This window comes from Pseudopodoces humilis, chromosome 2 (assembly GCF_049639895.1).
Source record: "Pseudopodoces humilis isolate 2021_Gansu_Grassland_sample_001 chromosome 2, ASM4963989v1, whole genome shotgun sequence".
Classification (NCBI taxonomy): domain Eukaryota; kingdom Metazoa; phylum Chordata; class Aves; order Passeriformes; family Paridae; genus Pseudopodoces; species Pseudopodoces humilis.
In genome coordinates this window covers 28009675-28025592 of record NC_142201.1, presented here as the reverse complement: position 1 = coordinate 28025592, position 15918 = coordinate 28009675, and the positions used below count along the sequence as shown (strand labels likewise).

The 15918-nt window shown below is 39.0% G+C and overlaps 1 protein-coding gene across 18 annotated transcripts in view; it reads right to left on the bottom strand.

The window, feature by feature from the left end:
* Nucleotides 1–15918, bottom strand: part of LOC148184819 (uncharacterized) — an 84573-nt gene that overhangs the window by 58194 nt on the left and 10461 nt on the right. For 14 of the 18 annotated variants that reach the window (XR_015771997.1, XM_088052044.1, XM_088052040.1 and 11 more), the window contains 2 exons: nt 10477–10558; nt 1465–1550 (listed from right to left, as the gene is read on the bottom strand). Coding sequence is in view for 14 of the 18 variants with exons in the window: in XM_088052044.1 (XP_087908170.1) it covers nt 10484–10558 (75 nt within the window). In the remaining 4 variants the exon portion in view is untranslated. The remainder of the gene's footprint in view (nt 1–1464; nt 1551–10476; nt 10559–15918) is intronic. The other 4 variants (XR_015771998.1, XM_088052048.1, XM_088052035.1 and 1 more) reach the window with 1 other exon arrangement.

Below are 15918 nucleotides of genomic sequence, written 5' to 3'. Positions count from 1 at the left end.
TATATGGTTTACTTCTGAATGAATTATTGATACGAATGCGTAGTTGCTTCTACCATAATTACTCTTTATTAAATAAATATATTTTGAATTAGAGATCCTTGATTAAGAAATCACATTTTTGTCTGAAAATTGTTTCCCTGATATTAGTATAAGAAATACCTTACATTACTCTATGGAGAAAAAAAAAAAGCCTGGTGAAATTATTCTATTTTTTATCTTTTCCTTTGCTCTGTGAATTTGGCAGTGCTTTGTGCATATTCCCTTTCACTGCTTCTCTCCTCTAATCAGTTAAGTGAGGCTCTTTCCCCTCTGTTGTTTGTGTGGATCTGTCACATAGCACCTAGAGACAGAAAAAAACATTTTAAATAGGAAAATGCAAAACACAAAAGCTAAAGGATTGAGGATCAGATACCTGAAACTCCTCTCAACATTTTCTTTCAAGCTGAGCACGTTTCAGATTAATGGTGACTCTTTAACATAAATAATGATCTAATGAAATAAATATGAAATCGAAAGAATCATAAAAAGAGTTTTACATTTAAGAATGCCATCTGTGTAACACTTAGCCTAACAATGAAATCATTTCAGTGCCAAAACAGCTCACTCCGCTTCCAGCACAAGTTACAGGAGAGGGTAATGGCTTTGCAAAATGGCATAAAAGTCTGAGTTCAATCACAGAAGGAACACCTGGGTTCAAACTCACTCTGCTTCACACAGACAATGGATCTCACACATGAGTTTTAACCTCAGCCCTGCTAATGTTTCTACCTCAAGTCATCACAAATTTTTCACAAAGCTGACGATTTTTATTGCAAGGAAATTTAGATATCAGAGGAGAAGATTTTGTGAGTCATTGTGAGGGGATCTTACAACAACTATTACACTGATTCTCTGCTTTCCAGCTGTGGTATCTAGAGTCAGTATTGTCTGACTGAAATGCACAGGACTCAGAAACAAGACCCTGTTTAAGTTTATCTGTAGCAAGGAAAATTCCCTCATAATGTTCCTAGGACTTAACACCAGACCAACTATCAGTTTTTAGGACCAGTGTCCTAAGCTACAGGTCTGTCTGGACATGCACTGGGAAGCTCTGTGTCACAGAATGGAGATGCTGTTTTAGTGAACGGAGAAGCCAAGCTCTTGCCATGTGCAAGGCGGCGCAGCAGAGCCATGCAGAACACAATGGAGATTGTTTGTTTATACCAGCCAAAGAGAAGGGAACATATTTGTTTTGAGTGAGCTGTGTTAGAATACATATTGTTGTATATGCCCAGGCCTCATTACACCATGCTAGTCTTCAATATGGATCAGATCCTAAAACTGCTTGACATACTGAAATAAATGTGAGTTCTACCCACAGAACATCTCCAGACTTAGGCCTCATGTCTGTCAATGTCATCTCAAAAAAACAAATGTTCAAAGAAAAACAACAAAAGTATCTTAGAGACTGTGGAGGATGCTCACGTGTGGTAGATGCCATTCAAGGGTATGCTAAGGAATTACTTGGAGAGAGAGAAATCCACATACCAAGACTGGAGAAAAGAGCAGGCCTGAAAAAAAAAAGAGCAAAAATTAAGTTTCACTGAAAAAATATTTCTTATTTGTATTTCAGAAGTTACTCTTAAAGCAAAAGGAAATTCTTCCTTCAAATCAGCGATGAGGCCACATTAACATCTTCTCAGGCAAAGGTGGCCACAGCTCAAATTTTTCTTAAAGATATAATTGTGAGGGCATTAACAGAAGAAGAGTTAAAGTGCTGTTCAATAAACAACCTGAAGTGCTGTATGCTGTATTCATATAAGGAAAGGTATGAGCCAACGGAGAGAGATGTTCAGCTGCAATCAAAGAGGATCTAAGCCTAACTGAGCACTCACATGACAGTTGGGATCATTTCGGATCCCTTCCAATGAAGATAAAATAGCATCAAAAGCAGAGAGCTTTTTTCTTTCTTTTAAGGATAAAAACACAACATCATTAGTCAAATTTACTCTGAACTTCCACCTCCTCATGTTGATTTGTACTCAGGTTCAGTAAACATATATTTCCATCAAGGTAAATAAATGTAAAAGCCCATCAGTAACTTAATTGCTTAACGATGGATGCAGTGTGGGGTGTAACACTCTTTCTGACTATACTGTTGAAGTTAACAACCTCTCAAAAACACCTATTATACAGCTTGGCAGTAAAAAAAAATCTGTTCCTTCTTAAAAATCTGCTTATAAAATTTCAGCCATTTTTTCCTGATGTTGGCGAGGGTGAAAACCTCTGAGGACAATTTTTCAGGTGGGCTGATAAAAAATTGAATTTATTCATTTGAGATGCCATTCTTTGTGGGCCTGCATGACCCAGAGAAATAAGTCTCAAAAGAAGTGGCAAGTCTGCAGTGAGGACAGCCCAGGGAAAACATCTCCAAATTAAAATGCCCATGGTTCTGAGTGGGACCATTCGCTGGGAGGGATGGAGGGCTCAGTCTACAGATGTCAGGCAGGAGCCTGATCCTGTATGCATAACACATATCTAGGGACATCTGGGAATGTGCCCTTCTCCTCTGTCCTTGCACACCTAGAGCCCTGGATTGAGGACCCATGGGACAAAGCAGTTGTTCCCATTAAAACCAAGCCGTTTAATAGAGGTGAAGGAAAATCAGCTCTCCAGTGAGAGAACAGTGAGGGAGGAGGGTATGCCAAGCATCTGAGGGTGAAATCTGGCTCATGGTGGGCAGGCAGGCACAGTGCAGAGGCACAGCTGCCAGCCTGACATGATGGATCAGAAAAGCTACTAAGGAGCTGTGAGAGTCCAGGCAATTGAAACAAAGCAAAACACGACAAGGCAATAGGTCAGACCTTCTTTGCAATCTATCAATTAAACAAGCATCCACTTCCAAAGGAGTATGATGTCCTAAGCAGTAGACATCACAGCACGTGATCGCTACTGTGATGGAGGGACAGGCTTACCAAAAGGAATTAATAATAATAATTACTAGTAGCGCTAATAATTTAGTTGAAGTTGTTCTTTAGTGAACCCCTCTGAGGAAATAACATGGTTGGGAATTTTGGCTTAATTCTATAGTCCCATACCAGCTTTACGCAGCCTGTTGGAAAACAAAAGTGCGTTCAAATCTGTCCATTACATGGGAGGCTTGTGCCAAAATCTTGCCCTCCTTTGGTTAGGCATCAGGGTAAGTGCCACAGAGTTGGCTTCACCTGCTTTCCCCAAAACCATGAAGCTTTCAGAAACATTAATTTCTACTGGCATCACTCAACAGCTCATTGTTAGGATTTGTTCTTATTGGCATGCATGAACTGAGACTGATGTACAGGGTGATCCAGAGTGACAGCCTTCAGCCCCAAAAGTGGATACCTGCTTCCATTAGAATCCAGGGACTCACACTTGACTCAGAAGGATATATGCAAAAATGATCTCTTCTCTCTCATTTGCTCGCGTTAAGGCTGTGTTCAGCCAAATTAGCGATCAGCCAAACTGTGCATGCAGAAATCTTCACTTGTACAAACTGCATTTTTTTTTTTTTTGTAACATTCTAAGATTAAATATCTTGACAAAAGATGAAAACCCTTTAACAAATCTGCCCCTAGAGAAAAGTAACATTTTTTTATTCCATTTACTGTCAAATGACATATAGTTGAACACAGTCCTATAGGTTGATTTGTTGCTTTAAATAATGTCACTAACATCCAGATATCAATGTGATGGTGCAGAATAAAAGAGTTCACATTGAGCTAGATTCAATTACAGACCTAGAAATTGAAATTAAGTCTGATGCTACATGCTTAATTCATGTTTGTGTGACTGAGAAAGGGAGTATCTGGTTTACCTTGAATTTCCTGCCTTAGTGTGGTGAAAACATGACCCATCGCATTAATTAAAAAATAGTTTTCAAATGTAACTTAAGTGGTATTGCATTGGCAGGAGTACACAAACACCTTTTTGTCCTTGAAATGTTATGTGATATAAAGGAAGCTGTTCAATAGCTTTTTCCGCGATTCCAAGGTAGGTCTTACAATTCTCACTGAAGAACAGGAAAAAAAGGTATGATGACATCTCACAATGAGAAGCTAAAAATTGTGCTTTACTTAAAAAAAAAATAAAAAAATAATCATTTATCCCTCAAAACCCATAACCCTCTTCTGACCACACTATTTAAATAGGTGTCTATAGGTAGTTACGACACATTTTATGCAGGCTTATATCTATCTAATTTGAGCATTATACCCTGGTTGGTATTTTCGCGTTTAATACCTCAAAATACCATATCATAGCAATGGACTTTCAACCAGCACACATTTGACTACTGATTTCACATATGCGGCTGGGACTAACTTTTCTCCTAATATGGTGATGGCACAGGCACTATTTAAATGATTCCTGAGCCTTGTAAATATACACCAGATGTATCTTTTGTAAATGTTACATTTTTCAACATCTCAGCATTTGTGAATAGTTGAAAGCAATGCCAGCCATGCTTTAATGGGGCACAGAAGCGTACTGCATTCAAAGAAATGGCACACCATCGCAATAGTCAAAATTACAAGAGCTGTCAAAAAGCTACATTTTTGCTTTATTGATTATCACCAGGTAACACAGTGCTTCACATCGTACCTTCATACATGCCTCCTTCGGCTGACGATGTGACAATGTTACCCCGCACATGGGTAACACAGAGAGGGATGAGGAACTTTCAGGGCTGCACTGGGGAAGGAGAAGGGCAGAGAGGCCTGGAGAGCCACATGTGTCACCTCTGCCACTATGATGGCCAGAGGTGGAGGCAGAAGGTCTGTGGGAGCTGGAACTCCCACAGCCATGGACACAGCCCACTGCCACAAGGACATGCCCACTGTCCCAGAGCTGGTGAGGGAACAAAGCTCACCTTTCCCACAGGTACTGATGCAGTTTGAAGCTACGATACATTTTCCTGCAGCTCAGGCTGCTGCTGCTTGGTCCTCCCTTGTTGCAGAGCTAACTCAGCACCAGGGAGATGTATCTCCCATTAGGGACCTCTCCATGACCACAGGGTGAATTCAGCTGTAAAAAGAAGCTATGTCCTGGGCTTTTCCAGACCTCTCTTTTTTCCTAAGGTTTTCCTGGCTTTCCTGTGTCATTGTAGAAACCTCACAGAAGACCCAGGAGCACCTGTGTAACAGGTTATGAGAAATGTACTCTCTGCACCTTCTACCTCCTGGCACTTGCCCTGCCCATCACAACCACAACCAAACTGCCCCCATGGTCACCCCGTTAGCACCAGGCAGTAAAAGGAACTGTCAGAAATCAGCCATCACATTTGCTAAAAATCCACTTTTTTGTAGAATTTGTCACCAAACTCTTCCACAAATAAGAGGAAAGACCTTTATAATACTGCACAATTACTGTTATTTGCAAGGTAGAGTGCTTTTGCTCAGTGAATTTTGTGCTGGAATTGCACCATGCGACTCTGTTAAGCAAATCAGCTAAAATCAGAGCTAGGTGACACAGGACAATAAACTTAGAGGGAATGGACTAGACATAATGCCCCACTACAAGTATTATTTCCAAGTTCACAGGCTTGCAAATTAAAATGTCCCTGGATCACTGCCATAAAAAAGAACATTAAAAATCAGGGGAAGAGGTCTGGGCATCTGTTAGAAGAATCTAATATATACCAAATGTGTATGCTGAGCTTCTTAGATATATGCATTGCTGAAATATAGCTACGATTAATGTAAAAGCAGAAATATTTTAATTGTATTTTTCCATTTGATATTCAAATGAAAAAAATATATCTTATTAAACACAACACTTGGCTTTGCTATTTTAATAAAAAATAAGTTGTTGAGGAAAAGAAAAGCAAAACTACTGATTCCTTTCCTTATGATGATCAAATGAGCCTTTCATGTTTGTATCTTATACTTCACTTTTTAGTATTTTGAGGCAAATAGCAGATATCAAAACTTAGTAAATAATCAAAGACTTATTCAGTTTTCCAAACTGTCATGCTGCTTATCTTGTAATAACTGATCTCTTAGGTAGCATAAGCTATTTAATTGCTACTGAAGATTATTTGAATGAAAAAAGAGACGACATTCTCCCTTACCCCTCAAAAAGACAAAACTATATTCTTCAAAAAGACACATGCCGACAGATAGATTCTGATCTCTTCTACACATGCACAAGTGCAGTAGCTAATTTTACAAGATTTGATAGGAGCTGTGTATCGGAGATTACACCCTGTCCTCCAGACTGCACATTCCACATGGAAAATGACTTAATTCGGAAATAAATTTTGTTTCTGATAAATCCAAACTCTCAAGTCTCTGGGTATCCAAAGAACCAAACCTATTAAATTATTGCAAAAAACAGCTACTGTATTTTAAAGGGACTTTTTACAGTGTTGGCAAAGTGCGTATTCATGTATCCCCCCTGACATGATAGACTGTAATGGCTCCAGTCTGTCATGTCAACCATCTGCATATTAAACAGTCCCTAAGTACACATTGACACAGCAGACCCTAATAGCTCTGAAGCCGTAACAATCTATTGAGTCAATAATATGCATGTTAAAGAGCATCTCCTGTACTTCCATCAATATCTTTTATCTTTTCCTTAATTTGTATTTTCTTTTTGTATGTATATTCAGAGTTAAAGTTTTAGGAACCTTTATCCTTTAATGTGCTGCCACAGATGTGAAACATGTGGCATAGAGAGGCACATGCAGTAGCAAGATCCTTCCCTAGTATTGGGGCCAGACTTTAAAATAAGAGCTGTAATATTTTTATACCAGCAGCATACATTCTTCCAGATAATGTGGAAATAGCCCCTCTTTTCTGCTGGGCTGGACCCAGTGACAGTAAAAAGCCTGGGAAATGCTTTTTCAGGAGTAAAAAACTCCTGATGGTTTCACAGGCTTTGGATGGAGCCCAGTGTGATGATACTCATTTCCTATTATGCATTTCCTTCTAATTAAATGAAATAGGTCACAGGGGGAAAATGAAACAAAAGACAAATGTATTTACTTACAGTAATATCAACCCCCCAAAAATGGCAATCAAAAACAAGAGAAAAGATAATACAAAACATACTGTCTCTTCACTAACTTGGAATTATGTGTTACCACAGTCTAAGCTCATTCCTGCGTGATCTTTTATACCATAGAATAGAGAGACTGTTATTTAAGCGTAAGAAAATGGAGATTTAACTTCTTTTGTCTAAATAACTGGAGAGAAAAATTCTCATTTTCTTTTGCTCAGCTTCACATCACCATACCATGCTGCTATCCTCTCTGCTATCCCTGATCACAGGACTTTCGCATCTTCCAATCTTCTTGCTCTCTGTAAGCATCACAATTTGGCTTACACATTTCAAAGTGAAACCAAAGTGCAATTTGTGTTTCCAAAATGTAGACCTGAGGACAGGGAGGTCACTCGACCCTATCAGCAGATCTCAGCTGTCCTAAATTCCTTTCTCTTTTCCATTAATTTGATACCGATGTATCTTTGATGCACATAGGGATTTATTCCAGCATATTATTGATTAACTTTCACTCCAGTGAGGGCAGAATCATGGTACTCTCCCTCTTGCTTTCCAGGTGTGTGCAGTTCATCCTACCCCTGCCTTGCACTATTCCATGTTCCTGAGGCACACCAGACCAGATCATCTACTTCTGTGCCTCATGCAGTATAGCATCCCCTAACTCCATGACAAGCACTGAAGGCATCTGTCTTCTAATAAGTCCTTGGTAACAGCAGGCTTTTCTTCCCAATGCAATGGCAGTGAAGTGGATCAGATGTCCACATGCATGCCCAGGGATTTGCCCAGCCATGAGGCAGGTCCTCAAAACCTTATACTAGTGCATAAACTTCATCTTATATGTGTTGTCCACTGTGTGTCTTATCAGGACAAGACTTTCTAAACTATGGATAACACATTACTCACAAAGCCACAGTAGTTACCATTTGACTTTTTTCACTGAATATTTAGCAAGCAGATTTAGTTTTGGGCAGGATATATTTTTCTTCCTAAATGAAAAAAAAAAAAGCTATTGAAAAAAAACTAAGCAAATTAACAAAACCTAAAGAATGGGTATCATGAACACAAAACAAAACAAAAAAATATGTTTTTAAGAAAAAAACAAAAAACCAAACACAAACCTGAAAGTCCTGCTATGCTGCCTCTATTTCCTTTAGCTGAGGGAGGTAGCCCCAGTGTAGCTCTGGAAGCACTTGTTCTTGACAGAAATGGTTCATTGTCAACTCCTTTCTGTGATGCTGCAGTTCATCACCAAATTATAGATGAAGCGCAGTCCTCTCTCTACTAATTATGGGTTCAGCCACGTCCATTTGAGGAAAATAGGTCCTCTCTGGGACCTCTCTTACTATTCACTCTGGTACTTGCTGTGTAGCAACAACAGCCCTGACCAGTCCAGCCGTGGTGAAGGTAGGAACATCACACAGCAACCACACAGTAGGTGTGGATCATTTATAGTATCCCTTGCTCCTCTGGCACTTCTGTTTGTGCCTGATGAGCCTTGTAGGCTTCCCAGAACCTAACAGAATTACCAGACAATGGCAAAGAATGACGGGAGGAGGGCCGCTGGCCACACAGCCAGAGTCCTCTAACAAAAATCCCATTTTTGGCACCAAGTTTTACTGGTGGTTCACACTCACTCTGGATGGCCAGTGCTTGTGGGAGTTGTTACATTGATTTAAGTGGATAGGTTACCCAGTTCAACTTCATGGACTTTGAGTAACCAATACCTGCCACCAAGAAAAAGAAGAGCCACCAACCTTGGTCTGTAAATGAGATAGGTAAGGGAGATGAAGGGAGGACAAGTGAAAGAAACATAATGCTGTAGGTGGAGTAGGTCCATGCTCCCCCAGCAACCTTCTTGTGTATGCAGCAAATGTAAGGTGGGCTTGCTTCCTGCTGCCTTGTCCCCCTCCTGCACAGCTTGTTCCAGGGCTAGCTGCAGCTGAGCCTACCCCAGTCTGGCCTGACCCTGAATGGAAAAATTCCTAATTACTTCAGTGAAGAGGCCTCTGTATCCTCAGGCAAATGCAGGAGAATAAAATTTGAGTAGGGCTATGACTTCACTGCCTGTGTGCATAGAATGTCTCCTTTCCTACTCAGAACAACTCTGGCCACTCTTTCCACTTTTTTTGGTTCTCAGTGTTCATCACTGCACCTGGAGTTATCTCCCATTTACCAAGGAGTTGATTTAAGTGTCTGACTCAGTCACATATGTTTGGCTCCCTTATTCAGAGTAAGATTTGGCCTACTAGCTGTGAAAACAGCTTATATCACATGTGCTGCAAAACCTAGCCAGAACAGGCTGAATAAAGGATGAAGTTTAATCATGGAAATGTTGACCTACAAATAGAGAACAAAATGTTAAACCACATGGTATAGGGTGCTGCACGCCCCAAATATCAAGGAGAGGAAAGAAGAATTGAAATTTGGAAAGTAAAGCTTACTGTTTGGGGTTTGGTTGGTTTTTTTTTTTTTACTTTTTCTTTCTACATATTCGAGAGTCAGACCCACACTGTTCCCGCTCGCGATGACACCCTGGCATCCGAAGAACAACATGACACCCACCACAAAATGCTGCTGTTGGCTGGCGCTGTCTAAAGCAGCAAGGTTTGGTGAGGGAGGTGAGACTGCCAAAGGCGGGCAAGTGGGGGTGTCACAGAGAGTGGGACCTGGCCGCCAGCGTGACTCCAGTCTACGGGACCTGTACAAACTGGGGAGAGGTAAATGTGATGAGAATTAAGACCCTTTTCATCCTGTGTCCTTGAAAACTAGTCCTGGGTTACCTCTTACAGCTGGTGGGTGAGGGGCTGTTGTCATTATTTACATGCCACCTTTCAGCTGGGACATCCTCACCTTTGTGTGTTTCACACAAAGTGCAGTGTTTTTGGCAGAGAGTCCATTTTCATTTTTAATCACAGCCATCACACAAACAGTTCATCTCACAGGATGGGAAAACTTTCTCACAGGCTTTATTTAACATAATTTTAGGTGTTGCAAAGGACAAAGAATAAATTTTTTAATCAGTCATCTTGCTTTCAATAACTCGTCAGCTTTGTCTTTAGGTACATTTCATTTTACACAAACATAGTTAACAGCAGCCGGCCAGGCCTTACTGACTGACAACAGTTCTTTACAGGATTTCTATGTGCCAAGGAGCTGGACAGTAATATCCATTTGGTATTCATGGAAAGTACTAGCAGAACAATAATGACAATAATTGCTTCTGATTCTTGTGTTTACAACACTGCCAAAGTATCATTAGAGCCTTATTTATAGATAATAATGCTTATTAATCACACATATTTGAATTTTGGAATGTATTAGATTAATATTCTTTTGTAACTTGGTTCTGTACTAATGCTACGAAAAGCACTCTCTGAATGTAGCCCACTGGGAAGTGCTTGCCTCAGTAAAGTAAAAGCATCCAAGCCATCTGCAGGTGAGGGACAAAGGGCGTACCTCTTCCTCAGCAGGCAAACACCAAAGCCGAACACACCAGTTCCAAAAGCAGCTCCTTTGGATTAAGATCAGGGGCAGACGCCTGAAAAACAAATACCGTGAAAGGTGTGATAGTAGCATTGTTCTTGAGCTTGCTTTTTGATGCCCTATGAAAAGGTTTGCTTTCTCCTGATTTATAAAGAAACTGAGTTTGGAAGGTGAGGAACAGATCCATCTATCATCTCACTCTCTAACAGCCCATTCTACCCCATGAGTGAGTTTAGCCTGGACCTCAGGATCCCTTATCAGTCGAGAGGTTGGCAATGAGAAATAGAAGAAATATACTACAAAAAACATTCTTAATTTTGTTTATTAAATAATTTCAGCTTTTCTATAACAATGTTTTCTACAATTCAATAGCATGATAGAAGGAAAGCAGATTTTTTAAAAAGACATTTACAACAAGTGAAAGTGCCACCCAAATCAAAATACCAACTGCCCTATATTCATATTTTCTTTTGTTTCCCTGTACCCATTACAATAGTAAAAAATACACCAAAGCAACTGCAGTACCAAACTCTCCAATTTTTAGTGTGTAACCATCTCCATAAATTTGTGTTTAAATAAATAAAGTCCCAAACAGTATAGAATGTTTTTTATTATTATTATGTGTTTTTAGATAGTTCTTCAAGCAAATTTGCAGAGGCTCTGTCAGTTTAGAGATGACATTTCCATCTGTTTGGTTGTTTTTTTTAATTTTTACCCATTGCTGATGCAATGTAACTAACACCAGAAAGTAGAAAAACTGGGAAGCGGGGGAGCCAGTGTTGTATTTTATTCTGTGTGTCCATTTTGTTTTTTTATGGTGCTCCCTGCACAGTGAGGATAACCTGTTGCTAAGTGTCACAGCCCCATTGTCTCCAGGGGTCTTTTACAGTGGCAGAAAAAAAAAATAAATAAATAAAATGCAGAATTTTTAAATTGTGAAGAACACTTGTGACCTTGTGACTTTACTGCAACTCCCCCAAGCTGCCCCTAGCCAATATGTTTTAACAGACAAAATTCCGAAGTGTGATGTTGCCCCTTTAAAAATGTGTTTCACCTATTAATATTCCAGTGTGCTTTGCTTACTGTGTTTAGAAAATGCCAGTATTGAGGTTTCCCAGGAATTTCAAACCTATCAAGACAGCCAGTGCTGAGCACAGCCCAATCATTTCTAAATGAAGCCAGGATTTAAAATTTAAAAAACCCTAATAGAGAGATTAGAGATGAAACCAAAGCGTAAATTTGACGTTGGGATGCAGAGGGAAACCCCTTCCTTATGGGTTCTACACAACAAAGCAGTGCATCCCTTCCATCCCAGAGCCCACAGCTTGTCCTGGGCATTGCTAGGAGGAGGGTCATGGCTTCAACCACCACTTGCAAACAAAGGAATTATTCCCCAAGTGTGGGCACAGGGGGTGCACAGAGCTTTGGATTGGGCTCCTTTCCCAGTTGCAGCTCAATACCATCCAGCCAAAACTGATCCCAAAACTTGACAGTGCTGCACTGAGGGGATTTTGATCAATAACCAGTCATGGGTTTTTGATTCTTCTGCTAGTCCTCTTCTAAAAAGAAAAGCCGTAGCCCCAGATGCACACAACCTGCTACAGCATTCACTGGCACAGAAGCGTGTACGGATACTCTCCTCTCCATTGGTGGCTCCTCAAAAAGTTTGCTATATTTTCCTTAGGTTTCAGAGTGTTGAAGTGCAAAAAGATGTCCCTCTAATAGGTGTTTGAAATCTGCATGTTATTCTTTCCTAATAGTAATAAAAATAGCTGAAAGAGCTCAATACAAGGATCCTAATTTCAGAAAGGCAAATCAGCAGCATATAAAATTATAATTCATCCTCTGCAGATTACAGACTTCTTATTTTCTTAACTGAGTAATGAACTATAATTTCTATTGTTTCTGTCTGTTTTATTTCAGGGCAGTAGTGGTTTAATAATTTTTTCTACCTCTTAGAAGAAAAAGGCAAAGCAAACAGTTATCACATGAGGAAAGGTACTTTTGCATTTTATATACGTATGGCTGATGCTAAACCCACACAAAGATAAAAACAGATATTTCCAGCTATAGAGTTTTACTGTTTATTATCACCAGAGATACACAAGTCAGATTTCCATGTCAACACTTGACTTTCTAAAGAAAAATAGGAACTTATTTTTTTAATACTGAGTTTTCACAGTTCTCTCTGAAGTCAAATGAAGGAGTAAATGCCCAATGTCCTTGAAAAATAGTCACTTTCCTACAGTATCCCTTTTCTGTCCATATAGAAATCCCCAGTATGAAAAAGGTGTCCCTTTTGCACAAAATAAGTACATGACCCTCCAAACACTGCTCACATGCACCAGAAATTTCAGCATGAGTCAGGGTATGCCAAATCAAGTCTAAAGCAAAACCCAAGCAAAGAAGCAGCAAAATCACCCTCCTAACATCAAGTGCAGTTACTACAAGTTGCATTTTTAGATTTGTATATATGGGATAGGAGAATCATGATAGAAAAGTCTTGACTGGCTTTTCACTAGCGGTGAAAAGTGGTCATATCTAGTGGCCACAAATGATTAAAAAGGAGAATTCAACTGGAAAAGTTCTAAATATAGAGGAAGTTTCATAAGTGTCTTTTTGTAGCATCATTTTATTTGCTGTATTGCTGGGACAATATTACTCTGCTTGTATTTAACATTTGGGTTATTGTCAAATAATAATTCTTCCTGTTATCGGATTGCATGATTATTGTGTATTTATCCCTCCAGATGTGTATCATGAACATTTTTCTTCCTTAGTTTTATATCATGTATAACTACTAAAGTCTGGAATTTGTAGTTTCCCATCACCTTCACAGAACTGTAAGACACAAGCAGGAATAAAAATAAAAACATACCTTTTCATCAGGTAGTCTGCTAATCAAAAGGAGAAAAAATAAGCTTTGTGTATTTCTAAATAGTCCTCTAGGAGTCTTATACTTGTACTACATGCTATATATCGTATGGTTTCTCCCCCTGTTATGACATCTCTGATTACTTTAAAAAAAACTCTCAAAAATATTGAGGCACAAACCTTTGTATGGAATACTTTTAGTACGCTTTTTATTCTGACAAGATTAATAATTATCCTATAAGCATGACACAGTGTTTTTAAATGTTTTTTTCTGCTATGAGTTAGGATTGTGCACATAAATGTGGAAAGAAAGGTTATTTCACAGCAGAGAAATGCATATTTAAACAAACTGTGATTAAATGGTAAAACTGCTTAAAAAGGAAAAGCATGGGGTTTTTCTCATCACAGTTATTCTGAATTTAAAATACCCATAGTGAGTTTCCAAAGAACATTGGGCATTTGCAATAAAAACACAAGCTACTGAAATTAATGGGAGATAATTGAGAGAACCATAGCAAATGTCCCAGCGCTTTGGCCAAAACTGGACAGAAAAAATCCACTTGTGTAGCAAGAACCAAATGTGTACCCTCCCCACCATCACCACCCTGTCCTCTTCTGTGGCACTTGAAACTAGCTCTTAGTGGGAGCAACTGGCTATGTGGGAACCAGTCTACGGGCTAACCAGACTTTTGCTGTCCTTCAAAAAGACACCTCACAAGTGCTAACAGTCCTCAAGGCAGCCTTAAGTCTTCCCCAGAACACACAACTGCCCTTTCTGCTAAGTTCATACACATTCAGCACTTCCCACTGATGCAAAGACATGGGCATGGAGTTATTTTGAGTGTTCAAAATGCCCAGTAATGTGTTTCCTATGTATCAGTATGTAGTGACCACAATTACTGCTGGCCTGATTCACTAGTCAAAGTGTGTAGGATGCAACCCTTAGATGACTGAGGCTTAAGGGCAAGATCAATGTGGCCCCCAGACCTAACTCCATTCACATCAAATAAATGCAAAAATAATCTCTCCACTGATATTAATGTCTAATGGAAATATTTCAGGGATCAGAATGAGAGCTAGATCCTGCTCATTCCAATCAAACAAAACTCCATATGGCTTCAATGAATGGGAAAAGTAAGATTTGGCCTATCTTGAGCAGCACAGGTTTGGCTTCCAGAGAATGAGCTGTACCTGCTTGTTGGAGAAGGACAGTGAAATATTGGAGCCAATAGACTTTGAACTAAGAAGACAGCCAAGGGTAACACCTTGTCTGCACTAAAATGGATGGCAAGGCAAGCAGTGGCACCCAATTTGCCCCTGAGCTTTAGTGCTGGGCTTCAACCATGGTGCAGTCTTTCTGCTAACTTTACTTGAAGGAGCAATTCTAAAATAATTCAATGCCAAGTGCCAGAGGGCTCACTTTTTCACAGCATTAAACTGAATCATATCAACTCCCATTCTAAATATAAAATATGATTGCATTACTTGACTTCATACTTTTTATAAAAGTCCCACTGTGGTGAGGTTTCACAAGGTATAAAAGCCCATGCAGGTATTATGGGCCATATCAGCCCATTTCATCTAATTAATCATCTACTTAAAAATGTTTTTCTTGTATCGTAGTAGAAAAAATAAAATAACTGTTCTTTATCATTTCCAAAATTAAATTCATATTCCATAATGACCATATTTCATGTGCAAAACAACAAGATATGCTTACATACCTGGCTTCCCTTCTTTAGTGAGTTGCTTCATTTGTAAAAACATTGCATACAAGATTAGAACGTAAAATGAATTACTTGGTTTTTCTTGATATGAAATCTTGTTTAAGTTCACAGCAATTTTAAATATGATACATTTAAAATATTAATATTTCCCATCTATTATTCACTGACTTTCAGGTTTCATCTCAAGTTAGTGGCACTTCATATTTCAAAGGAAGAACTGTTTCTTTTTCTCAGTACTAATGTTCTATTAATTCACTTTGTAATATCATTCTGGTTCAGACAAATAAAATTGCACTAAATTGCTTATGCCAAGAATCATGCTAAAGTTGTTGGCACTGTATAAAATTCCATATTCCATTACTATTTTATAAGTTTTTTATATTAGTGGCATCTTTTTAGGCATAATTCATAGTTGCATTTAGTTAGTTCTAGAAGGGCAAATACACACAGAGGGATTTTTATGCTGAGATGGGGGTGTATGTAGGTATTTACAATAAAGTCAGTAACTAAAGTGACTTCTGCAATGTACCAGATACAAACTCCCAGTGAACTACCTTAATAGCCTTTCCTTTATGAATATTTTTTTTGAGGGGGGGCAGTTTTCTCTTCCAGCATGTTTTTTTATCACACACATGTATAAACACATACATACGCACACACGTATATCTGTGAAAAATAAATTTGTGTGCATACAGAAATACTTGAAAGGCCTCACATGCATATTATGCAACATATGCCATTCATGTAATCACTACATACAAAAAGAAAATTCATTTTATAGGTACAAATCAAATATGTGAAAGAAGTCCTTAAA